A 25,521-nucleotide genomic window follows, 5' to 3' on the forward strand; every position below is an offset into this window, starting at 1 on the left:
CGGCATGATGTCTTCATGCATCTACCTCGTGCGTCTGTGCAGGTTGCGGATGCGGCCACTGCAGGAGTTCCTCGATGCCCGTTGGATGCAAGGGGCGGGAAGCTTCGAAGACAAGATCTCCCTCTACAAGACTTTCCATCAAGTGATCCGGTGGTGGGGCACTCGCATGCATCCCGCGGCGGTCATGGACTTCCAGACCCCAGAGCATCAGGAAACAGTGATGACGTACACCTCTCTGGAGGGATGGGGCGCGCACAACTGAGATCTCCACGCAAGAGGCCTTTGGCTCCCGGGGGAGAGGTCACTGCACATCAACGCCCTGGAGCTCCAGGCCGTGTTCTGGGCCTTCAGGTCCTTCTTTCCGTCCCTCAAGGGCAAGGTGGTACGGGTCTTCACCGACAACACCATCACGATGTTCTACATCCGGAAGCAGGGGGGCACCAGATTTCCAGCTCTATCCAAGGAAGCGCAGGATCTGTGGCACTGGGCCGTCGCCCAGGGTATGTTCCTGGTACCCTTTCACCTGGCAGGAGTGAAGAACACCGTCGCTGACTCACTCAGCAGGGAGCTGCGCTTTTGCCATGAGTGTGAGCTGCGGCAGGATCAAGTAGATCTTCTATTCCGACGATGGGGCAGTCCCCAGATCGATCTGTTTGCGACGGCGAAGAACACCAATTGCCGGATGTTCGCCAGCAGGGTCCCCCAACCGGGGAGCATGGGGGATGCATTCTCCTTCCCCTGGGATGGCCTGTTCCTCTATGCATTCCCACCGTTGCCGCTGCTACTGCGACTAATCAGTCAACTCAGACCGTCCTGGTGCAGGATGATCCTCGTTGCACCAGCGTGGATGAGGCAGATATGGTTCTCGGACCTTCTGGACATGTCAGCGTCCCCTCCGGTCAAGCTACCGACGGACGTGGATCTTCTCGCCAGGGAAGGAGGTGTGATCCTGCATCACGACCCAGGATCGCTGAACCTGCAGGCCTGGCTCCTGCAGCACTAGAGTTTGGACGCTACGATATCCCGGCGGACTGCAAGGAGGTACTTGCCAACACCAGGGCTTCCTCGACTCTTAAATGCTATGGACATAAATGGAAGAGGTTCTCTGTCTGGTGCCGTGCAGAGAAGATCAACCCTCTATGGATTACGGCTCTTCAAGTGCTGCCGTACTTGCTGTCGCTGGCCAAGGCGGGGCTGGCACATGCCTCCATCAAGATTCATCTGGCGGCTATCTCCCGCTATACCAGAACTCCGGGCCGGTCATCGCTGTAGTCTCACAGCCTGGTGAAGGAGTTCATGAAAGGACTGTTCCGCTCGTTCCCGCCGGTGAAGGCTCCGTCCCCGGCGTGGGAGCTCATAGTGGTGCTGACCAGGGTCATGGGTCCGCCAGTCGAGCCTTTGCTTTCGGCCCCTCTGAAATTCCTATCATGTAAGAAGGCGTTTCTTGTGGCCATCACCTCGGCACGACGAGTGGGAGATCCAGGCCCTCTCCTGTAAACCACCGTACCTGACATTCCACCAGACGAGGGTAGTGCTGAGGTCGCACCCCTCCTTCATGCCCAAGGTGCCGTCGGATTTCTACCTCAACGAGCCCTTGGTGTTGCCTGTTTTCTTCCCGTCACCTTCGTCTCCAGCTGAGAGGACTTTGCACTCGCTGGATGTGGCTAGAGCGCTGAAGTTCTACATGGACCGCAGAAAGAGTTTTCGGAAGACATCACAGCTGTTTGTGAACTTTGGCCCTGTGAACCAAGGGAAGGCCCTCTCCAAGTCTTCCATTTCCAGATGGCTCTCCGGCTGCATCATGCACTGTCACCGGTTGGCAAACTGACTGTTGCCCGGTCGTCCAATAGCCCATTCAACCAGAGCGACCTCTGCTACTACGGCGTTCATGTCTGGTGTGCTCCTGCTGGACATCTGCAGGGCAGCTACGTGGAGGTGGACGGTGCACAGGGGCCTCCGCATTGATAACAAAGGCGGGGAGGCATGCTGGCTACCGTGGTACCGTCCTTGACTCCAGTAGCAATCGAAGCCAGCAGACCCGACACAATCAGTGAGTCGGAGGAGGCTGATAGCAAACCGAATTTCATTAAGCCCAAGGTTACAAGCAGCAACATCAGATGAATGAAAGAACTTGTGTGTGTGTTTGAACTTTGGGGAAAGCCAGAGAAGGGCCAACTGCAGTGTGGTCAGGCGCCGCACGAGTGCTCATACGAAGGACCCTCGCTGGCCCCTTTTTTTTAACTGCTAGTAACAGAAGGCCCTATGAAAGGGCGGCGTGAGGTGTCGTAGTGGTCTTACAAGGGTCATGTCAAATCCCTTGTACACCCGAAAGTCTCTGACCCATTAACAAGACAAAGCTAAGGGGTTCCATGTGATATTTTCGGCGCAAAAATATTGCGATGCAAAAATATCGCCATATTTTTGCGGCGAAAATAACACATGGACCCTGCGGGGGACACCCCCACAACCCCCCCATCATTTTTTTATGCGCGGGGGACACCACCGCAAACCCCGCACCTAATATTTTCGCCACCAAAAATATCGCCTATGGCCGTTCCTGACTACCATATGTACGGCAATATTTTTGCTGGCGAAAATATTACCTGATACCAGCTAAGGGAAGTGTATCCCGCATCGTGAGAACGCAAAGTGAACTATGTATGTGGCAAATGCTATGGGAAGTGAATTCCGCCTTGTGAGAATGTAAAGTAAACTGTATATTTGGCAAACATGAAACCCGATTTGGGGGATCCTTGTGAGTTGGGGTGAAGAGTAATACACCTGTGAACACTGTGAAGACGAGAGTGAACCCAGCCGAGGGTTGTCCGCAGTGAAAAGTTGCAAGCTGCATGTGAAAGGCCGTAGTGAACCTGACAAAGGGAGGCCCAAGCTGTAAGAAGAATCCGAGCCCGGCAGAGGGAGATCCAAAAGGCGGAGAGCAATCACCCAAGGTACAAGATTAACGAAGGAACTTTTCTTTATTTGTTCTTTGGGATGAAGGATCAAACAGGCAGAGTGCGCTCGCCCAAGGTACAAGATTACAGAAGGAACATTTGTTTGTTTGTTTTGATCCATCAGGCCTTCTAAGGCGAAAGACTTTGCAGAGAAGACTCTTGATCCCTGAAGGTTCTGATATAGTTAAACTGGAACTGTGAGCCTCGTGCTGGAGAGGCCCAGGAGTGTGCTGTGTTCAGAAGTCCCGACTTGTCCCGTGCTAAAAACATGGGGAAGGGAGACCCAGCCATACCATCCTGACTTATCATTTTGTGAACACTTCTTTCCTTTCTGGTTAACATTATCCCACACTCTTTTTGTAACTTAGTGGTAAGGATCGGCAATAGGTTTTTTAGTATAGGCCCTTTTTATTTGACAAGATGCCACTAGGACTGCCTTATTATTATTTGATATTCGTAGCTTGCTCCCATCTTAGATTTAGGATTATATTAGGCGTGTATCTCACCCATTATAAAGTTCAATAAACATCCTTGAACTGTGATCACTTGTGTCTGTCTTTACTGTTGTCACCATGAGTTCCTTAGACACCTCTTCCTAGCTTGTACTGTTCATATGTTTGACAAGGGGCACCAGTTCCTTGCGTAGGGTTGTCTGATCAATTCATTGATCTGTTTATCCTGGCGAGACTCTCTCGCCACTTTATGCACCAATGAGGCAGTTGTAGTCACAGAGGCTGCTATTCTTAGCCTGCACTGCACTTTTATGGATGTTTGCATTGTGAAGGCACAGGGAGTACTGGCTTCGTAATACGGCAACTGCAAAAAGTGCATAATTTAAATGAATGCAAGTAACATGCAAAACATTTAGGGCCTCATTACGACCCTGGCGCTAAGTACCGAACATTACCGCCATGGCGTAATTAACATTTACGCCATGGCCGGATGCCGTAAAGTGCGGCACATTCCGACCCATCGCGCACGAGCATTACGCCATGGCGGTAATGCAAAGAACGCAATGCCGTAAAAGACCCCAAAATGGCCCCTACCGGCATCGTACGCTGCGCATGGTGCACTACCGCCACCCATCATATCGGTGACCGCAATTAGCGGTGACCGTAATTAGCGGTGACCGCAATTAAGCGGAAGCGGAAGTAGCATCATCGCGGCGGAACGGGAAGGAGCACGGTGGCCATCTTTAAAAACACAATCCATTGCTATCCTCCCCAACCATACCAGATCCGACAATGAAACCTTTCCAAACCCATCACCCACCCTATTACCCACCCAAAAATGCCGAAAGTTGTGAAGAAGGCATGCGACCGGCAGCGCCAGGACCGGTTTACACGTGAGGAGCTCACCATGCTTGCCGAGACACTGCAGGACAATGCTGCAGTAGTATTTTCCACGCAGATGACCAGGCCGGCAATAGTCCAAAAGAAGGCCATATGGGCCTTGGTGGCACAGCGTGTCAGTGCGGTGGGGGCCGTACCCCGCACTGCACAGCAGTGCAGGAAGCGCTGGGACGATCTGAGGCTACGGGTCCGGAGCATACTCTCAGCAAACCGGAACCTGGGGACGGCAACCGGGGGTGGATCAGAATTCCCCATCAAGCTTCAGGCATGGGAAGAAATATGTGCCTCCACCATTGGGATGGAGAGCATCGAAGGAGTCGGAGGGATGGAGAGAGGAGTCCCGACATCTGGAGATGCAGGTAGGTGGCCAAATCAAGCCATGCTAAAAGCAACAAAGTTCAATCATGTGAAGTATCATGTTGACCCATAGTGCATATGCAACACATCGGCAGGAGAATGCCCACAGACACATCCGGAATACACCCTGCACACATGCAGCATGCACACCCTAACTGCTGGCACCCACATACCACCATGCAACTTCCACACAAAAGGCACAAAACCTGTATGCCCCTGCCGGAAATGTTCTGCATGTACCTACTGTTAAGATATCACTCGTCACAATGCACGGCCAATGTCCGCAGACCCATCAATAACAGTATCCCACCTTTGCTCCACCACAGGCTCTGATTCAGACCTCCAAGATGAGGACACCACTGCCTCCAGAGCCACCAAGAGTGCCAGGACAACAGTGGCAAGACCGCAAGCCTCCACCTCAGCCGTCCCTGGAAAAACACACCAGCAACCACAAACCCTGCCAGGGGAAGAGGCCAGGCCAGTGACAGCCACCACAACAGTCAGCGGAGACGCAGCAGCAGCACCGCACACGTCAACAATTGTGCCCACCGAAGGGACAGGCTCCGCTGCGAGCAGCAACCTGGGGGAAATTGCTGCCATAGCAGCATCCTCAGACAGTGAGGCAGGGAGCATCGAGGACATCGATGATGGAAGCCCCACTGCCCACCCACATTCCCCCCACACATCCCTAAGCCCCCTGCAGGCGGATGCCACACAGGGGCATTTGGAGGCCGAGGATTGGCCAGCCACCCCATCCCCGCAGCCTGAGGCGAGCAGCCCAATGGACATGGCAATGCCACTGGGCATGAGCCAGCGCAACCAGCAGACCCTGCAAAAGATAGTCACCCGACAGCAGCAGCTATCCACCCTCCTTAATGAACACGTAGCAGAGTGTGGGGGTGCAAGTGTTGCCATGGAGAGAAGGGTGGACCGAGTCACGGATGCCATTGAGTCCTCCACAAAGGACATCTGTACAGAGCTCGCTGCTGTGCGGCACGTCCTCACAGAACTAGTACAGGCCATTAGGGACACGCGTCCAATCGTGCAGCCAGGACCCTCCTCATCAACCAGCTCGGCACAGAGCAGCCCCATCCGCAGATCTGGGAGGAATCTGCGCAGCACGGGCAGGGGTGCCCCGGGGGTCAGGGGAGGGGACTGTCAGTAGTGGCTGGACAGTTGAGCAGGACTCCTTCACACACTGCTGCACAGACAGTACCACACCTTCATAGGGATTCCAGGGGGGTGGTGGGAGGGTGGAGGGGGTGTGTTGGGGTGTTCAGGGGGAGGCGGGAGGGTGGAGGGGGTGTGTTGGGGTGTCCCGGGGGGAGGTGGGAGGGTGGAGGGGGTGTGTTGGGGTGTTCAGGGGGGAGGTGGGAGGGTGGAGGGGGTGTGTCATTCCTTTTTGAAATCACAATACACTTTTTCGTTTTGCACAAATCATATGTGTGGACATTGCTCATTGCGTATGTGTGCTTTATTGTTGAATAGTCCGCAGTGTGCATTTTCAAGACACACACATTGGCCCGAGTGCCCTCTCCATGTCACACGCACACGACGTGTGTGCTAGAAGCATTGGTCAATGAGATTCTGACGCATTTCACGCCCCTCCTGTGCATCGCTGCCTCCTTGAGGTGCTGCACCATCCCCACCCTCATCATCCTCATCGCTAGGTGGTTGCAGGTCTGCGTCAGGGGGCAGGGGCACATTTCGTCTGACGCACATATTGTGTAGCATGACACATGCCATCACAATCTTCGCAACCTTCTCATGGCGGTACAGGAGTGCCCCGCCAGACCTGCAGAGGCAGCGGAAACGTGCCTTCAGTAGGCCAAATGCCTGCTCAATCACCACACGGGTACGTGCATGGGCACGGTTGAAGTCCTCCTCATGCTGGTTCTGTGGGTTCCGGACTGGTGTAAGGAGCCACCTCTTCAGGGGATAGCCTGCATCACCTGTAAGTGGACAACAATGTATGTGTCAGGGATGAGAATGATTACTGAACATGACGTGACGCCATGCCTTGCATTAGACTGTTACTTTGCACCACTTTTAGTCGCACTAATGGATTCACACTATGCAACCGGTATATGTTCATGGCTCTCATGTACTGTTTTGCATGACAAGTCACAATGAAGGGGTGACAAGTGCCTTGTGAGTGCACATCCACTGTGTCCGTTCAGGCCGTATTTCAGGTGACCTGGCACGTGTCCTGTGAGGGCAAAGCTCACATGATTGCAACATTGATGTCTGGCACATTATGACCCCAGTGAACAATACTGATGTCAATGTGGACAGTTTGTGGGCCTTGCTGTCTGAGTTGTGGTGTATTGATGTTCCTGTCCGTCATGTGCCTCCTTTGTGCGCAGTTATGGGGGACAGGCCTATCAGTAGATGGTGTTTGGTGACGTGCATGTAGCTGCTATTCGTTGGAGTCAATGTTGTCACATTTTGTACAATACACTTGCAGATGGTTGTGTCATGGTTGGGACACACCTTCATTCCCATGTTAGGGCTGCTTAGGTCAGGCATCATGTATACAGTTGTCAGATGACGTAAGTGCTGCCTCAGGGTATGGTCTGGCTACTGCTAGCCGCAGCCAGGTGAAGTATGCATCACCCCCCCCCTTTCTGCCAGGTGAAGTATGCATTGGTACGTCGATCACCTACCCACTTCGCATTTCCATGGTCATGACATTAGACTCACCAAGTAGCCAGGATCTTGGGCCTGCATGTTGCTCCATGTAGCGTGGTATTGTGGAGTTCCTCAGGACCATTGAATCATGGGTTGATCCGGGGAATCGGGCACAACAATGTATGAAGTTCCTGTTGGAGTCACAGAGCATTTGCACGTTGATTGAGTGAAATAGTTTACGGTTGCGGTACGGTACCTCCATGGCTTGTGGGACCACCAATTCCACATGGGTGCAGTCGATGGCACCAATGCAACCAGGTATGCCAGCTAGTGCATGGAAACCCACTTTGGTGTTAGCAATCTCCTGGGCAGACCGTGGCAATGAGATGTGGTCGTCTGTGTGCTTGAGGAGGGCATTGAGCACTTGGATCAGTGTACGTGAGAATAATGGTTGTGATATGCCATGCCCCACTGTGTGCTGGTAGGTGCCTGTGGCCAGGAAGTGGAGCACAGACACTACCTTCAGTAGGGGGGGATGGCGGTGGGTGTTTCAATCATGCTGACAATGTCGTTGTGTATCATGTCCACGATGGTGGTGATGGTGTCCCGGTCCAAACGGTACAGGGTGTGAATCTGCTCAGCGGTGAGGTTGAATGGACTGGCTCTGATGCGTGGGATTGGGGGCTGCCTCTGTGGTGGCACTGGCTGTGCTGGTGGGGCTTGCTGGCCCTGCCTTGCCCTCCTTCTCCTCCTGCGTCTCCTCTGTGCAGCCTGTTGTTGTTGTTGTTGTTGTAGTTGAAGTTGTAGCACTTGCATTGCTATCAGGTCCTCCTGCCCCAACATTGCTAGTCCTATTGGTATCATTGTGGAGTGTGACTGGGTCTGGGAAGGGGTTGGGTGTGCTCTTTTTCTACTTCCTGAGTCTGTATTGCCTCCACCTGTGCTGATTCTGTGCACCTGTGGCAGCTGGATTCACTGCACAAGGCCCTTTACGGTTGGTTCGCGATGGCGTTACTAGCGCCATGGCGGTAAGGTACTTTACGGGCTGGGTGATGGCGTTAGGTGCATGTCCGCTTGGGTCGGCATTCGCGTACCTTTCCGCCATGGCGGTGATTACGGTGTGGGATGCCGCATGCGCGCGTCCTTGGTGCAGTTAGCGGCAGCGTTAACTACGATGCCGCTAATGGCATCGTAGTTAACGGTCAGGGGTCATAATCGGACTCTTTTACCGCCATCGTTTTTCACTTAGCGCCAGGGTCGTAATGAGGCCCTTAGTCTTCTCTAAGAGCATGATCACATTTCATTTGAGAGATGCCAATGTAGTCCTGTGGGACTCGTGATCTGGCTTTATAAAGCGGAAATCCCAGCACCTGCTGAGCATCTCTCAAAGTAGGGCATTTTGTTGATTGATCTCTAGCAATAGCCACTGCATGCAATTCAACTCCTATGGTGTGTAACCTGAAAGGGAATGTTTTCCCACAGTTATGAGAGCTTTCGTTTAAAAATTACTTTGGGAACACATTTGCAATTTTTTAACATGGAGAGGGTGTGACACTTGTTTTTTTGTAAATAAGACCTGTTTTGAAGCCCAGCTACAATGTTCACATACATGGCAGCGTTTTCCGTTCCATGCAGGAGATGCTTAACCAGTCCTGGATTCTACTATCAATAATTGGGTTTGTAGGCCTTACTTCATAAAGAGAAAAGCAAAGCTATAAGGCCGACAATAAAAAGAAAACATGACTGGGAGAACCTCTTCTGTGTGGACGTGTTGAAATGTATGTGTCTGTCATAACACCAATCGATGTATTTATTAAATTAAGCTTTTCTGCCTCTATCTCCATGGATTGCTGCTGCTAATTGCCTTTAGTTATTTTATTGGTGTATTCTGTAGCATTGTTAACTTCTGAAAGCATGCTGACAACACATTGTGATGTATGTTGCTCCATAAGCATTAGCTTGGTATATTAGTCCATGATTATGGTATACAGAAGCATTGATATAGATTCTTATTTTAAAGAATATTTGTGCATCATTTTTCATACCCTTATGGATCACAAGGAAACGAATTTACTAACAGGTGTTAATTTTGCTACCATACACCATGAGCAAATAAAATGTGGCAGTAGTATGGAAATATCTGCCTCCAGTTAGTTGAATACACTTTTCCTGGGTTCTTATCGAAATGTGTGTGATCCTTTGAAGATCAATATACCTCTCAATGCCTCAGTCTGCTTACCTGGCAACATCGGGAGTGCAACGGTAGTAGGGATGGCATTGAATTTTCTTGCTCTGACAATTTAGTTTGTGTAAAACAATTGGAGGGTTTGGTGTATAATTTCCAACAAAGCTACCTGGGGTTCCAATCCCAGCCATATCACTCGTATTGTGCGAATCTTGACATATCACCCAGTTCAGTGGCAAAAAGGTATTATTGGGCATAGCCAACATGATTGTGCTCTTATATTGACAATGCTGGCACATGTTGTGGGCACAGACATCGTGAAAATGGATTTAAGAATTCTCCTGTATATTGTTTGTGATCTAGCATCTTTTTGATATTTTTCATGTTTAACCTACTGAACCAATGTATGAATTAGACAATTTAGACAAAAGGTATAGTGTGAATACACCATTCGAATGGATTCCTGCTGCACACAGATTCCTCATCTATGCTAATCCTATCCACAGCGCATCTATACTTCAGAAACTTTTCCACTGCCATGGGGGCATAGGCGGCTCCACCTGACGCCTCTGTGTGCCCCACGCCGTACATGACCTTGGGGCCAGTATATATTGAGGCGCTGCGCCACTTGACCTCAGTTCTTTTTTCTGAAAACTCTGTTTGCTATCAGTAGCATGCTTGTTGCGCTAATTTGGATTTCTTACAATTCCATGCCCAACCTTTGAAGGCTTTGGGTTTCACACTGTGCGCGGATTGCGACCGGCAGATGTTGCATTAGAATCCGCACCAGATTTGCATGTATTGCTTGGACGAAGAGCATGACACTCAGGACTGCCGGTCACAGAACTCCATTCACCCAAAGGCGCTATGGGAACTGGCGTGAACATCTTCACTATGTCCACAAGGCGAGAAGTGATGTTGTGTGGTCTCGTTTGAGTTCACACAGAACAGTGTTCCGAAGAGAAATTGCACCCACGCAAAAAAAAGGAGGACAAGAAGAAGAAGCACTGAAAGAGATACAGCTCCCCAGGTGGATCCTCACACCAGCATTCTTTGTTCTATTCTAAACAGAAGAGCACCGCTCCAGGGACTCCCCTGAAGAAGGCGGCTCATGTAACCTTTCCAAGCCAATCATCCACTCCGCAGGAATGGGAACAATTACGCCTAAAGGCTTCAGCCTCGGCACTGTTGGCTCAAGCGATGATGCCGATGGCCTTGGTGCCGACGGGTCCTACCCGCTGGGGAGCACTCTTGCATGCCTGCAGGCACAGGCCTGGACTCAAAGAGGGATGAAGGTTCTCAGCATCGTCACGACCTGCCTTTGGACAGGAAGGTCTCGGCGCCAGCTCCAACTCGGGGGGCCAGGGGGCTCTGAAATATGCTCTTCTTCTTTTGAAGCTCTTTGTGTCTAAGATGTATGACCTCTACAAAGAAGAAAGGGACCAGGTGCCGTTTGGGTTGGAACCCTTGGCCTCCAGGGAAGACAGGGACTTCCCAGAGGAGGACTATGAGGAAGCCAAAGACGTCCAATGATTGACCTCGGACATCCAAGAGGCCGGTGATCTGGACACCTCCCCTGAACTGGACGTTCTTCCAGCCTCCACTCCTGGTAAGCCTCAGGTGTATTTTCAGAAATGGATGGCTATGGTAGCTGATAGCCTGGGCATATCTGCTCTATCCAGGCCGAAAATTCAATTTGAGTTAACTGACATCCTGTACTAAAAGGGAGTCCCTGCTACTATTTAATGTAGCAATTGAGGCCCCAGTGCTAGAAGTGTGAGAGTGGCCTGGCTAGACATCTGCAGTTAACAGGGAGTTGGCTAGGATGCATCGTCCTGCCCCCTCTGAGAGTTTAGTGGTACAGGCCGCCACTGCGAACCTGAAGTCATCCATCTTTCGTTCTCTCCTCACTGATAGGGAGAGTAAAAGGCTGGACTGGAGAACGTTTTTACGTTGGGTAACTTTGCCCTTTGCGCAATTAAGGCCCCCTGCACCCGGGTGAAGTTCTCTTTCGGTCCTCTGTCTGTTGTTGCCAATGCGGCTGAGCACATCCCTGAGGAGGAGATGGGGTGGGGGGCTTCCTTTCTATGGTACGTGGTGGCAGGGAAGCTTCTCGCCAGATCTTACAATCGGGACTGGACATGGCTGATTGTGTCAGCAAATCCATGGCCACAAGTAAAGTGGTAAGGTGTCTCTCCTGGAAGAGGATGTCCAGGCTATACTCTCGGACATACTCTTTGCTGGGCAGAACCTGTTTGGGACTAAAGCTGTGACACCTCCAGATATTCCAATCATCAAAGGTGACGGCAGAGTTTTTGGGTATGGCTGTTATGATATGATATGATAGTTTATTTATATAGCGCCTATACACAATGTGTTTCAAAGCGCTTCAAGGCAAGGGAGGGAACAAGGGAAAATACAGCGACATTCTTACAGGCCATGAACAGTAAGGATGTGAAATTAACTATCGTACTCGGCCCAACGACATTTTAGATAGTGCAAGAGCTAAGACATAGATAAGGAAGGGAGGGGGAGAGTGGAAAGGAAATGGAAACAGACAGGTGACTACCGTACTAGGCCTGATGACATTTCTGGTAGAGCCGGAGAAAAACAAAAGGTGAGGGAGAGGGGTGCAGAAAGGGAGGAACAAAACAAGCGACTATCGTACTAGGCCTGACAACGTTTCAGATAGGGCTGGAAGGAGGGAGGGTGAACAGTATGGGGATGGGGGAGCGACAGACGAGGCTGCTATCATACTAGGTCCAGGGACAATTCTGATAGAGTAAGTGCATAGAAGAAAGTAAGGGGAGGAGATAGGAAAAGGGAGAGGGGAGGGGAGGAGAGAACAGAGATTAAGCAGTCAAAAAGAGTGGAGAAGCAAGAGGGGAGAGCGAATACCATTGCAGAAGTCAGTAGTAACACATAATGTTTACAACAACACTCTGCGCCTTCCATGAGGGGACAGGGGTGTTGTCCCTTAGCCTCCTATATCCCGCATGGTCGAGGCCAGGCAGCCCTGCGAAGGATTGCAAGGCAGGAGATTCCCAGGGGCTAGGGGTAGAAGTGCCCCCAGAGGAAGAGCGGCGGCTGCCACTATCACAAGTTGCAAAACCTCTGAGATTTTCTTCCACCAATCCCCTTTTGGGGGCGGGGCTCTTCCTGTTCCACTCAGAATGGTCCGGGACCACATCCGACTCTTAGGTCTTGCACAACATCCAACAGGGTTATGGTCTCCTGTTCGTGCAACATCCCCCTACCGTGGCCCTACATCCAACCCCTTGCCTCCGAAAAACATCTTCTTGGAGGAGGTCTGTAAACTTCTCTCAAAGAGCGCAATAGAGCTGTTACTACGCTCGGGACGAGGCAGGATTTGGTACTCCACTTACTTTCTGGTGCCAAAGGAGGACAGGGTTTGCGTTCAATACTGTCTATGCGGCTGCTGAATTTGTTCCTGGCCAAGAATCAATTTAAGATGGTTACTCTAGCCCAGATCCTGCAAGGCCTCGATCTTATCGGCTGGTTGGTATCACTGGACCTTCAGGATGCCAACTTCCATGTGCATGCCCATTGGAAGCACAGGAAGTACCTAAGGTTTGTGATGGGCCAACATTACTGCAATTTTGAAGTCATGCCATTCGGTCTTTCTTAGGCTCTCAGAGTTTTCACCAAGTTGCTAGCAGTGGTGGCGGCTCACCTCAGGAGGACAGGCATTCTTGTCGACTGTATCATCCGAGCTCGCTCCCCATATCTAGTGTCTGAGCACCTACACCGCACTCTATTGTACAGCTTGGGATTTTCCTTAAACTGGAGGCTTAGATCGAAGGGGGCCTGAGTGTCTGAAAGGCACAACCCATAACTTGCATCAAATTGTGGAATCTAGAGCAGGGACCACTTAGAAGGTTCACTGATGGAGTGTAAGACAGGCTATCCCCTTAGCCAGACAGTTGGGTAGATATAAGGGTTTACCAATATTTACCGATAATCCCCGAGTTGAGGGATGCCTGGGTTTACGGAGGGAATGCCCATATCTAGACAATATAGAGAGGGAAGGTCCTTAGAATGCCCCTTAATTACAAAACCAATAAAAACCCTTGAACCATCTTGGAGAGTTGGTGTGTCCTTAAGGCCATCTGTGACAGCTGATGAAATTAGTCTTTCATAGTAAAAAAAAAATTCCAAGTTCATCTGATCATAAATTATAAAAGGTTTAAATTCCATAGTGGGTGGGCGTTGCTGCCTCTGTGATGAAAGATCTTTGGATCTTGGCCACCGTCCAACTTAGTGCCACTTCAGCAGGTAGGGGGAGAGAAGTGTGGTCTCTATTTGGAGACTGTTCTGGGACACCAGAAATAGTTCCTATGGTGGCTTGGCTGAGCTCATGAAGGGCCTTGTTACTTGGAAGCCATCTTGTCTCCTTTCTTAAATCATTTCTAAAGTGAGACTCTATGTGATGAATCTTTAATTTGTTATCAGATTATATTTAACTTTTCCTGTAATCCTGCTCAATTGTAGGGACTTTTTTGGATCTCATCTGGTGGTCGAGGTTGCACCCTGTAGCTGACGTTGCTTCACATTGTGGTTGTTGACCGAGGGATAACAATCTACGTTTGCCGGTGCCTGTAATTAGGGCTTTTTCTGCTGGTAGGGCATCTGCCTTACCTCCAGCTGCATCACAAAAAGTACAATTGTCAAAAGACATGTACCGACTTTCTTTGCATTGCTTATTGCTTCTCAATTGTTCACACACTAATCCCTTTTAGAGAGATTGAATTTCAAAACTCATAAAACATTTGTTGTGGAATCAATTTTTTCTTATTTTATTTATATTTTCTTTTTGATAACCTCATATTCATAAATATAGAGACAGTATACACAAACGGACAATCATTGATACACCATCTTTAAAATTCTTACTACAATTTGTAATTAAAAGTCAGCTAATCCAAAAATACAATGTCATTATAGATCATCAAAAACACACACACACACACCATATTGTAACCACCCATACCTATTCATACACCGCAATCATACCCATTCTCATTAAAAAACAACCAATCATGCTGTGCAAAATATGCTGTTGTAAACCTTTGTTTTTAAACACATCAGGACTCTCTATTTAGCCCTTTAAAACAAATACATAAGTATCATCTAACCATACATCAATGAATTAATATCGTATGGGCACATATTCTCAAGTTGTTCTTGAACATGTACAATTCACCAGATACCTTTATGTATACCAAAAAGCAGGCAAAATCCTAAAAGGAAAAACTAGAATGATATTCGTGTCGACTCGAGCTGGTTGCTGATGGAATATTTCAACCAACACCCTAATCAGGACATATAAGCAGTCTTCAATTTTGATCACAAAGGTGTGTGTTCAATTTGCTTGAGTCACCGGATTGTCTGCAGAAATTTCATAAAAGAAGAGAACAAGCACCTATCTAGAACAGTATTCCCAACTGCTAAAATTACTTCAACATCGTTTACTCTTTGCATCTGCCCAATTGATTTCAGGGGTTGAAACACCATCCTCCTAAATTTACCTTAAATTAGAAAACACCTGCTGGTGAATCGTCTCTCTATTCTGGCTCACTTCATATTATCACTCAAAAAGTTAAGTAAAAAACAGTTTAACCTTCACTTTAGAACCCAAAACCCACCTGGGACAACACTCAGTCAGAGGGAGAGAAGTGCACTCCAATGGCCGCAACGCGTTGTAGCCAAAGACCGTGAAACACCACATTGAACTTTATCTATCCAAGTCCGAGCCCAATTCTAGAAGAGCTCAGGCCTGTCTAACCAACAGATGCTATTATTCCTGTATATGTTTGGCATTGAGTCACAGTAAGGGGGAAGGAAACTACCTTACCTATACTGTAGGCACATCCATATTCGATTAGAGGATGTTCCTTGCCAGGGCAGGCCCCAATCTATCACAGTTCCTCTGCAGCCAAGGGAAGAACTACAATGTCCGTGCCTCTACTGTGCATGCCAAACCTGCACAAATATATGTTTCTGTAGTATATAAAACAATTGAAGAGTACTAAACAAAAGAACTATGAGTTTGGCCATTAAATACTTCCAAGGAATATCTTGCATTCAGTTACCTTTGCAATAGGGATCTGGGTCGCACTCCGCAGAGAAATAACGTAACTAACCCATGTTGCGGCAACTTGCCGCAAAATTCTTATCTTTTACATTGTAGGCGAAAAGGTTGGCCAAAAAAGGAGCTCGCCCCAATGGAATCTGTAAAACGATTAACAAAAATAATTTTTAAGAGTGCTTCCAGAAGGAGTGTCCCTATGCAGTCATGATTGAAAAAATGCACATCCCTCCATGTTATTACAGCGTGCTTTCTTTGCTGCGTCGTACAGGTATGCCTGTGCCCTTTGAAATGTATTGACACTGTATCTCACGAGACATGTTTGTGGCCATGTGTCGTGATAATCCATCACCCAAAGTCTAAACAAATCAAACAGGCAATCAAGTGGGGAAAAAAGGGGGGATTTAGGGGGTGGGCCTGGAGGTAATGGCCCCTGGTATAAGATCAAATGGGACCAGTCCTGCTGATCCAAAACCAGCTGCAGCCAAGGCTGCACAGTCAAAACTGCAACCAAGGGCTGATTTGAAGGCAGGTCTCCGAGGGCAGCAAACCGGTTGCTGCTCCCGGAGGTCCGCCGGCAGGCAACTCAGCCAGAATCAAGCTCAATCTGTCCCTCTTCCTTGCGTGTTTGTGCCATAAACATAGTAAACAGCCTCACGGTCGTTGCTTCCCACAATTGTTCGGGGTCATCGAATTAACTAAACATGAAAAAATTAACTATAGGTCCCACCCGCCTTCTGGGGAGCAGGGGGGATGGGAGAAGAGGGAGGGAAAGGAGGAAGAAAAGGACACGGAACACCATCGAGTGCCTGGGTGTTTGAACCCCTTTTGACCTTTTGAGAGAAAGACAACCCGCTGTCCCAATGGGACAGGCTTACCTTTATGTGTGGACGAATGTCATTGTACACTACTGCTCCCTCGAAACGCAGCATACCAACTCTGTATCTAACAATGCAAATTTTAACCTTCTGGAGCAACTGCACAAAACTAGCCCATTGCGTACCGGAGCGTCCTTTATATGTTTTTTCAAAGCCCTTAATGAGCAGGCTATTAGAGCGCGAAGTCAGGCAAAACACACCTCGTATGGCCCGTTACTTCAAACTAACATAGACAGGGGTGACAGAAAGGCTGCCGTGTTGGAGTGGGGAAAAAAGACAATGGGCCTCATTACGAGGTTGGAGGCAGCCATGGCGCTATTAGCGCCATGGCTGCCTCCAAACTTGTTCCAACTCCGCCCTGGTGAATGGAGCAATTACCGGTCCATTCCAAGGTTGGCGGGACCGGTAATTCCCCATTCACCAGGGCCATTCCCCATTCCCATTTGAGCCCCCATAGGGCTCATTGGGAATGGGGAAGGTGCTAATAACGGTACCGCAAATTGCGGTACCGTTATTAGCTCTAGAGTCCCTTTGTGTGTAATCCCTTACCGCCCACCTCGTAATGAAGCCCAATGTTATTACACATTGCACCTCGCAATAGTTTTTTATTATTCGGTAAGTGAAAAACCAACGTATCACTGTCAATAAAAGGAGTGATTACTTGAATGGCAAACTACTGAGACTTGACTGAGAATTTTCTGAGGACCCGAATTAAGACAAACCAACTGCGGAAAAAACACACTAGAGGCAAATCCAGACTTGCCTAGCAAAGTCCACATGCCTGGCAAGTCAGCAAGGTATTGCTACCAAAGATCTTATTTAGTGAACCAAAAACTACAGGCACAATCTAACAAGATTGTTCATTCTCCTGTATGATAGAGCAGATCGATATTGCTCCTTTATGGTTGCTCATTTGCATGTTAATAAAGGGATGTGTCTAGAGCAATGCTGATCTAATGTGGTATCCAAATCCAAATTTACTGTTGCCTAGATATTGTTATCAGCACAATAGTCGAATTGTATTTAGCCTGACCTTGTCAAAAAGACACAAAGTAAAACTTACCAGCACCAACTCGATCTTGTAGTCAACTCCATATCCATGGTTAAAGAATACTATAAGATTTAAAATTCATCTATAACCAATGATGTTATCGCCAATTGAAGAACTATACTAATGTTGTAGCAAAATGGGCCACTGTAAATCTTCATTTAACCCAATTTTATGAGTTCTCAAACGGTAGATCCACTTGGGTAGACCCAAGTCTCAGCATTCTATGGTGAATGGAATAATGACTTGTATCCGGTTTCAATTGGTCTATTACCGTCCAATGTAACTGTTCCTCAGTATGATTTTCATGTAGAAAGTGTTGGACTAATGGTGCTGTGATGTTTTTAGTTCTAATCCGTGATCTGTGTTCATTAATGCGGGTGACGATCTTCCTTGTTGTCATCCCTACATATAACAGATTACACGGACACCTAATGGTGTAAATAACATTACAAGATTGGCAGTTAGTGAATTGCTGGGGTTGCCACTTAAAGTTGTTTTGATTGAAACAAGTTTTTCTAGAATTGAAATGGCACACACTACATTTCTAACACGGGTAATGCCCCAATATTTGTTCCCTTTTGTGGTTGAAGCTGCTCTCAAGGTATTCTGGGAGAAGTCTGTCCTAGGTGTAAACGCTGGAGCTAACGCAGCTGGAGCTAACGCAGCTGGAGCTAACGCAGGTGCTCTCCAAGCAAATCCAGTTGCCCAGTCGGGTAAAGTGCCGGTATCCACGAATACCAGCACTTTTTTACCAGACCGGCTGACTTAGAATGAGGCCCAAAGTATGCACCTTTTATTTAAACATACATATAATGCATGGCCTAAAGGTGCTAACATGCATATAAGAGCTCTTTTTAAGTCTGAAGTCTTTCAAGTTTAAAACTATTCACTTCAGTCCACTTCACACTCCCTAGGAGGATATTTCCTCAAAAGACATTTCATATGCACAGATGTTGCTGCGAGACAAAAGATGACTAAACATATCCAAAGAGTTTGAAGCTTTAAATTGGTGCACTAAGCAGTAGTTTTCTTTTGAAAATTAGAAGCTTGCTAAGTAATTGAAGGTTTGACCACATTTTCCTGGTTATTTGGCACACTGGTTTAGGGAAGGGGTCTGCAACCTTTTGTTCTCCAGTTGTTTTGGACTACAACTTCCATCAACCCCACTCGGAACAATCAATGGTGAGGGATCATGTGAATTGTCCAAAACATCTGGAGAGCCAAAGGTTTCAGATCCTTAGTTAGGGTCACTATAGAGTCACTATCACTCTGCCCTTTCCTCCTATTTCATATATTTAAAATCCCTTTTGGTCTCAGTATAAGTATTCTTGTAACATTAAAACATGTATTATTTAAAAATCCAACCTAATTAGGAGTTGGGATTACATGACGTAGTTACATCCTGTATCACATAGAAAGTTGTGCATGGTGTCAGTGACCCATATTTTCCGTATGCAAAGTGTTCTATGTTCCCCATACAACCTCACCTCACTAATAGATATTGTGTAGACATTTTACTCTACCACAATAATATAATTAGGCCACTAAAAGCATCACATGTCACAGTGCTAAGACATTGGAAGTTTGATACACATTGATTTATACAAAAATGTGTTCTACTAGTAAGATTTCTGTGTGATTCTAATGGGCTTACATTTTAATGACCACTACCTGCAGTTCTATGTTGAATGGGAGCATCTGGATTGGCAGATTTCAAAAGTGACACACATTTTATGATGGCTACATTAATGTATACAGATATCTGTGGAATGGTTGAAGGAACACATATGGGATTACACATTTTTGGTTATCTAGGAAAGGACAATTTCCTACCAGTTGAAATGATATAGTAGCTGGCCAGTACTCGGGAGGATAGCTCAAGGGCAAAGTGCTCGCATTGGAAGCAAGACGACCCGAGCAACACAGGTTCGATACCCAGGTCCGCGCTTAGAAACCTCTGGGTATTAAGTGCGTTATAAATAACCAATCATATCATATCAGTATAAATCTAGAACTGGTTATCACAGAAATCTCAAAGGTGATAGCAGAGTGTTGCTTTTCCTAGCTGTCGCCATTAACAGTTTAATATAGTGCGTGCTTATGTAACACTTAGAAGCTTTTAGCTACTATGTTGTTTGCGTTCTGCTGCCACTCATCCTTGAATGCCCTAAAATAGGCACCAATCGCTTTACGTAAATAACCTTCTTGGCAAGCCTGAAGTGGCCTAATTTTGGGCAATGGTGTTTGTGACTTTTGTAAAAAGATTTCTTTTAAAAACTTGCCCTCACATCATAACAAACACATTACTGTATTATTTCATAACAAACCTGCCACTTTTTTCTTTGCTGTAAAATTGATCTGGTGGCACCATTCTTACTCTTAAAGCTTTTTTGTATCATCTGCTGGTGTTTTTTAAATAATAAATTATGCAAACCTTTCTTGATTTTAGTATCTCCTTACAGATGTAACAAGATTTGCCAGGGTCAGATGAGGTTTAGTACTATTGGGCGAAAGCCATTATGAGATGTGATATCCCTCTTGAGTATGTTTTCATTTTCTCTAGTTTAAACAAGATATTTTTGTGGGGATAATCAATAAGTAAACAGTAGACCAATTTTACTCACGTTAAAATCTCATGCTCTTTTTCTTGTCTTTATATTTTGCAGGAGATCAGAACGTCCAGAAATTTTTGGCTTTGTCTGACCGGGGTGAAACTTTCCAAAATGAAGACCACCTAGGTATGGGACTGAACTATGGATCACTTCCTAGGACTCAGAGGATTTACTCTTCTTCCTCTGTGGGACAAATGCCTTATGCTGAGCATGGGGAGCAAATGGGGGGAAGAAGTCAGACCTCTCCCGGTCATTATCAACCAGTGGTCAGTACTCCTCCAGGAACCCTCCGAGCTAGACTTGCAGTCAATGCCAGTTATGGAGCTATGCCGGGCAGGCATTCAGACAGCGACTTCTTTCACCAGTCCTTTGGCCACAAAGAGTATGAATCCTGCACAGTGAATTACAACCTGCCAGCTAATACAGTCTACAGACCACAGCCCACACCTTCTTGGGAAGCTGGTGATAGTTTGGGTACCCCACTGGTCTCCCATCCCCTTAAGGCTCAAGGCCCAAAGAGGGTGGATATGCCGCCTGAGTCAGACTGGAGACATAACCGTTTTGGACCTCATCTTGGTGGGAGAAGAACTCATCCACTTCATCTGGACAAAGGCAAATATTCATCTTCTGATTCCTACGGGACAAACAGTTGGGCAAGTGCAGGTTCTGGCACTGCCTTTGAAGGAAACGGCTGGTGAAACTGGATTTCTGACTATCCTGAGGAGGGATGGAAATTGAATCAAGGGATCACTGCCTGCCCTGCAGTAAATACCACAGCACCAACTGTAATGAGGCGAAGAGCTTTTCCTTTCTGTATCTGTGCCAGTCTTGTCTTGGAAAAGTAGATTCATGTGGAAATATATTTGCACTGGTTTTCCTTTTTAGTATTTTCTAAATTAGATGCTATTTCAGATGCTCAATTGTAGTATATGATGTTGTAAGCTATGGGGAACTCCTGGAACATTAGAAACTATACCCTTTAAGCATGGGTCACTGTTGGAAATGGTATGTGGGGTTGTAAAGGTTCTTCATTACCTCCCTTCTTTAGCACTCATACATGTACTGAATGGTTTTGGCACTATTTGTAAGGGGAAATAAACCCTTCTAGTGTGTCTTTTCCAGCAATAATTATATTACAAAAAGGTTTGTTATAGAAAATCTGCCTGTGTACATCCCAGCTACCCCATTCTTGCTTTCTCAGGCGGTAGAGCATTTTGAGAATGGTGTAGGAACTGTACCGAAAAAAGGGAGGGGGGGGTTGGTTGCCTCTCAGATACTGCTCGCCTCATTAGTTCTTAAAAATATATCATGAGTGCTAGTTACGTGTGGTTTCTGCTCCTCCGAAACTGGCTTCACCAGTATTAGTCTAACATGAGATTTTAAATTAGAGGCATTCCCTTTTGAAAGCCCAGCTGCTCTACCCCCTGCCTCTCTCAGCAGTAGTAGTTTCACATATATTAATCAAGGCACATGTTGCCTTCAGAGCACTTTACTCAAAGTTAGCATAGCTGTTTGTGCTGCGAGGAAAATCTCCTTGCTCAACTTCCTTATGATGATCCATCTAGGAATTATGCTATTAGGTTTGGGGTTAAGAGTCATATGAAGTTCATGTTCCCCACTGACACTTTTTATTCCCTGTGCCTCTATTTGCTAAACTTTAATTGTTATAGTAATAATATTAAACATATTTCTTTCCTTTATCACCCTGGTGCTGAAATAGATGCAGACATTCCACTCCAGCAGTGGCTGTGTACATAGTATATTTCCAAAGTGCTCTGACGGTAAAGCCCTTTATCAGTGAAAGGCGCTGTTTAAAACCAAAACAAGAATATTATAAAGTATATTAAAAAGATGATGTTCTATTGACCACAAAAGGCATGCATGTGAAGGATCACCAAGTATGAGGATAATTCCAGAGAAGCCCAGTCTGGTATTATTTTTATACATTGTGGGCCTATTCCTTTAGTGACAGTCCAAGGTGTGGCAGAAATAAAGACTCAATTCCTGATGTTTTGATGGGCCCTAACCGTCTCTGAGACTTGGCAAGTCCAAGAACATGTGTTCTGTGTGCAGAAAAGCAAAGCACAAACCATGGTCTTTGAACAACAGTGGTAAAGGTTTGGTTGGGTGGGCAGTGCCATGGGTTAATCAGAAATCCCCTCTCCTTCCAGCCAATGACTGTAGCACTGCTGACAATATAGAGAAGACTGTTACCACTGCATGTATAACTCCATCATTGTAAACACCTTGGGTAAGGTAAAATATTTTAGTGTCAAAACATTTTGCTTTTGTAAGTATTTTTCAAATAAATCTATAAAATAGTTCTTGTTAACATCAAATGTACTGTTTTCTTTATTCTTTGCATTCTTACAGCCATTAGGCTCCTCTACAGACAGATGCGGAATCATTTTGCATTTGTACGAAATCACTTTGTGTTTGTACATGCACAAACGTGTTATCAGATGCATGCACGGGGCATTGATGCAATTTATTGGTATAAAATGTAGTGAGACTTGGCTATTTCCATCTGTTTATTCTCAGGAGCTGGATATAAGAACTAAAAAGGAAGATAGACATTAAAAGAAAAAGTGCAAGTTCATTCTGCCATAGACCCCAGGAGCTGTAATCAATCCCTTGTTGTTTTAGGTAGGTGTCTCCAAAGATCCTGCAATAATCCAAAAAAAGAGAGTTAAATAATCTTGAATACATACATCAAATACACAATTTGTGGTTTCCACAACTAATTAAGGAACTGATGCAAAAGACCAAATGTGACAGTGTTTTTTGATCATTTGACTTTAAACACCAGGAGAGAAGAACTTCTATAATAAACTCAACTTTGTATGATAGACATACCTTGTATCCATTGGGCCATGCTTCTCGTGCCTTTTGTGTAAAGACAATTGCCCTCATTACCAGTGTAGCGGTTCGGAAACAAGGGTACCGGTAAGCTTACCGGCACCCTTGTTTCCAGACCACCACACTACAAGCCTACCCGCCGGGGCCGCCGCACCTGACAGCTCTGACCCTGCTGGGCGCAACGGCTCCAGTAGGCAGAGTTGTCGTGGAAGCACCAGCACCATTAGCGATGGTGCTTCTGAGTCCTCATTCCGGTGGAGTCCTGTGGGACTCCACAGGAATGGAGACTCTCCGAATCGACCACCTGACTTCCCACTCCCCTGGGACTTGTAATTGGAATTGTTTATTTGTAGAGCGCTTATACACAAGTGAAGGGCTTCAAGGTGCTTTGAGGCGGGAAGGTAAAATGGGAATACAGTCATCATTCTTAGGCCTTGAAGATTCTGAATGATTTACAACAATAGCTAGCATGCTAGTCGAGAGGCATGTATACTAGTGAAGTGCTTGACACAGAGTGAAGGAGAAGTGCAGGGAGAGGGAGAGGAGCATACAGATCAATAAACTACAGAACTGGCCTTGGCCACATTTCAGGTTGCTTGGTAGTTGGTCATCAATGCGCCTATGAGTATTTCAAGCACACCTAGCTGAGGATGGGAGACAGAGGGAGGTTCGGACAAACAGACTTGCAAGGCCTAGAACATTCAAGGTCAAGGAACGTGCAAGTGCGCAAAACAGGAAGTGTGAGGGAGGGTAAGCGGGACAATTGTGCCCAGTCCAGCAGGGGCCTGGGTTAAGTGCAGAGTGGGTGCATATTGCAGTAGTGCCAGGCAGAGTACAGAGGCAAGTGCAGGACTGGCGGGGGAGCCTGGGACCTGCGAAGCTCATGAGGGGCACCGGGTGACCAGTCAGATAACTGAGCAGGTTGGGGAAGAGAAGGAGGGAAAGAAGCGAGGAGAAAGGAGGTTAGCAGAGAGAGAGAGAGAGAAAGGAGGAAGAGAAGAGGTAGGTCCTGAGGAATTTCTGGAACTTAAGTAGGTCCGGCTCAAGATGGAGAGGTAGTTAGGCTGTTCCAGAGGGAGGCACCTGCAGAGGATAAGGATCTACCCCCAAATCTATGTTTGGCGAAGTGACTCACCCACATAGAGTTGGAGGAGGCAGAGCGGAGGGCTCTACAGTATTTGGGAAGAGAGCGTTCTAGATAATAAAGGCACCAGCCCCAGGAGGCCTTGTTGACTATGCAGAAGGACTTGCACATGATCCTTGCAGCAATGGAGAGCCAGTGGAGTGATTTCAGCGCCGGAGAGATGTGGTCCCTGGGCTTGAGGTCAAGGATAAGTCTCACAGTTCTGTCCTGAATAAGTTGCAGAGATCGGAGAGTAGAAGTAGGAAGATTGAGAAAGAGACTGTTGCAGTTGTCCAGTCTGGAGAGAGCCAGGCCTCTGGAGTCAGTGAGCCTCATGGAGGAATGTGAGAAAAGGAAGAATACCTCTGAGGAGGTGCAGCTGGTAGTGAGACTTTTTGGACATGTCAGAGATGTGAGAAGAGAAGGAGAGAGTGGAGTCGAAGATGAGCCCCAGTATTTTTGCCTCACTGGTGGGTGGGGGTTCAGGACCATAGGAAGCCGGCCAGAGTGGGAAAGTGGGAGCAGGGGTCCCAATGAGGACGATCTCTGTCTTGCTGGCATTAAGGCAGAGATCATTAGCAGCACACCTGGACTGAATTGCGGACTGAAAGTCAGGAATGAGTGAGGAGGGGGAAGAGGCAGAGGGTAGCCTGAACGAAAGCTGTGTGTCATCCGCATAACTCTAAAAGTTGGAGGTGAAGGCTGAGATTATTTGGGCCAAACGGGCCATGTAGACATTGATAAACCATGGGGATAGATTGGATCCCTGGGGAAACCACAAGTAGCAAGAGTGATAGCAGAGAGAAAGGGCCCAAGTTCCACCTGGGCAGGACGGTCAGAGAGAAAGCATGCAAGCCACGCTAGGGCCTGATCTGTGATGCCCGGAGTATCCCTGAAACGGGTGATCAGGATGTTGTGGTTTACTCTATCAAAAGCAGAGGAGAGGTCAAGGAGAATGAGGACAGATAGAGAGTTGTAGTCCAGGTTTGAGAGCAGGTCTTCACGGGTGTTCAGAAGAGAAGTTTCCGTGCCTCCCGATGCTCTTAAGCCTGACTGATGGTCATGGAGACAACCAACAGATTCATTGTGGAAGGTAAGGTGAGAGATTGCCAGCTTCTCCAGGAGTTTGCCCAGGAAAGCAGTGATGGAGATCAACCGATAGTTTGCCAGAATAGAAGGGTCGGCAGAGTGTTTTTTGAGCAGAGGGTGCACAAGAGAATGCTTGAGGGAAGTGGGGAAGACTCCAGTGGCGAGGGAGAGGTTGCAAAGGTCTGCCAAGGCTGGAGCTAGAGAGTCAATGTTGTCCATGATGGTTTTGGAGGGGCAAGGTTCCACCTGTTTGGAGGAGGCTTTCATAGCCCGGGCTTGTCTAGAAACCTCCTCAGGTGTGACAAGGGAGAGGGAGGAGAG

At 47.3% G+C, this 25,521-nt stretch overlaps 1 protein-coding gene across 7 annotated transcripts in view; it reads left to right on the forward strand.

The window, feature by feature from the left end:
- USP54 (ubiquitin specific peptidase 54) overlaps positions 1-22,472 on the forward strand; it is a 2,840,272-nt gene extending 2,817,800 nt beyond the window's left edge. For 5 of the 7 annotated variants that reach the window (XM_069610693.1, XM_069610692.1, XM_069610695.1 and 2 more), the window contains one exon: positions 20,184-22,472. In XM_069610693.1, the coding sequence (XP_069466794.1) occupies positions 20,184-20,827 (644 nt within the window). In that variant the 3' untranslated portion in view covers positions 20,828-22,472. The remainder of the gene's footprint in view (positions 1-20,183) is intronic. The other 2 variants (XM_069610697.1, XM_069610698.1) reach the window with 1 other exon arrangement.
- Positions 22,473-25,521: the final 3,049 nt, after the last annotated feature.

Source organism: Ambystoma mexicanum, chromosome 8 (genome assembly GCF_040938575.1).
Source record: "Ambystoma mexicanum isolate Mex_15411 chromosome 8, UKY_AmexF1_1, whole genome shotgun sequence".
NCBI classification, from domain to species: Eukaryota; Metazoa; Chordata; class Amphibia; order Caudata; family Ambystomatidae; genus Ambystoma; species Ambystoma mexicanum.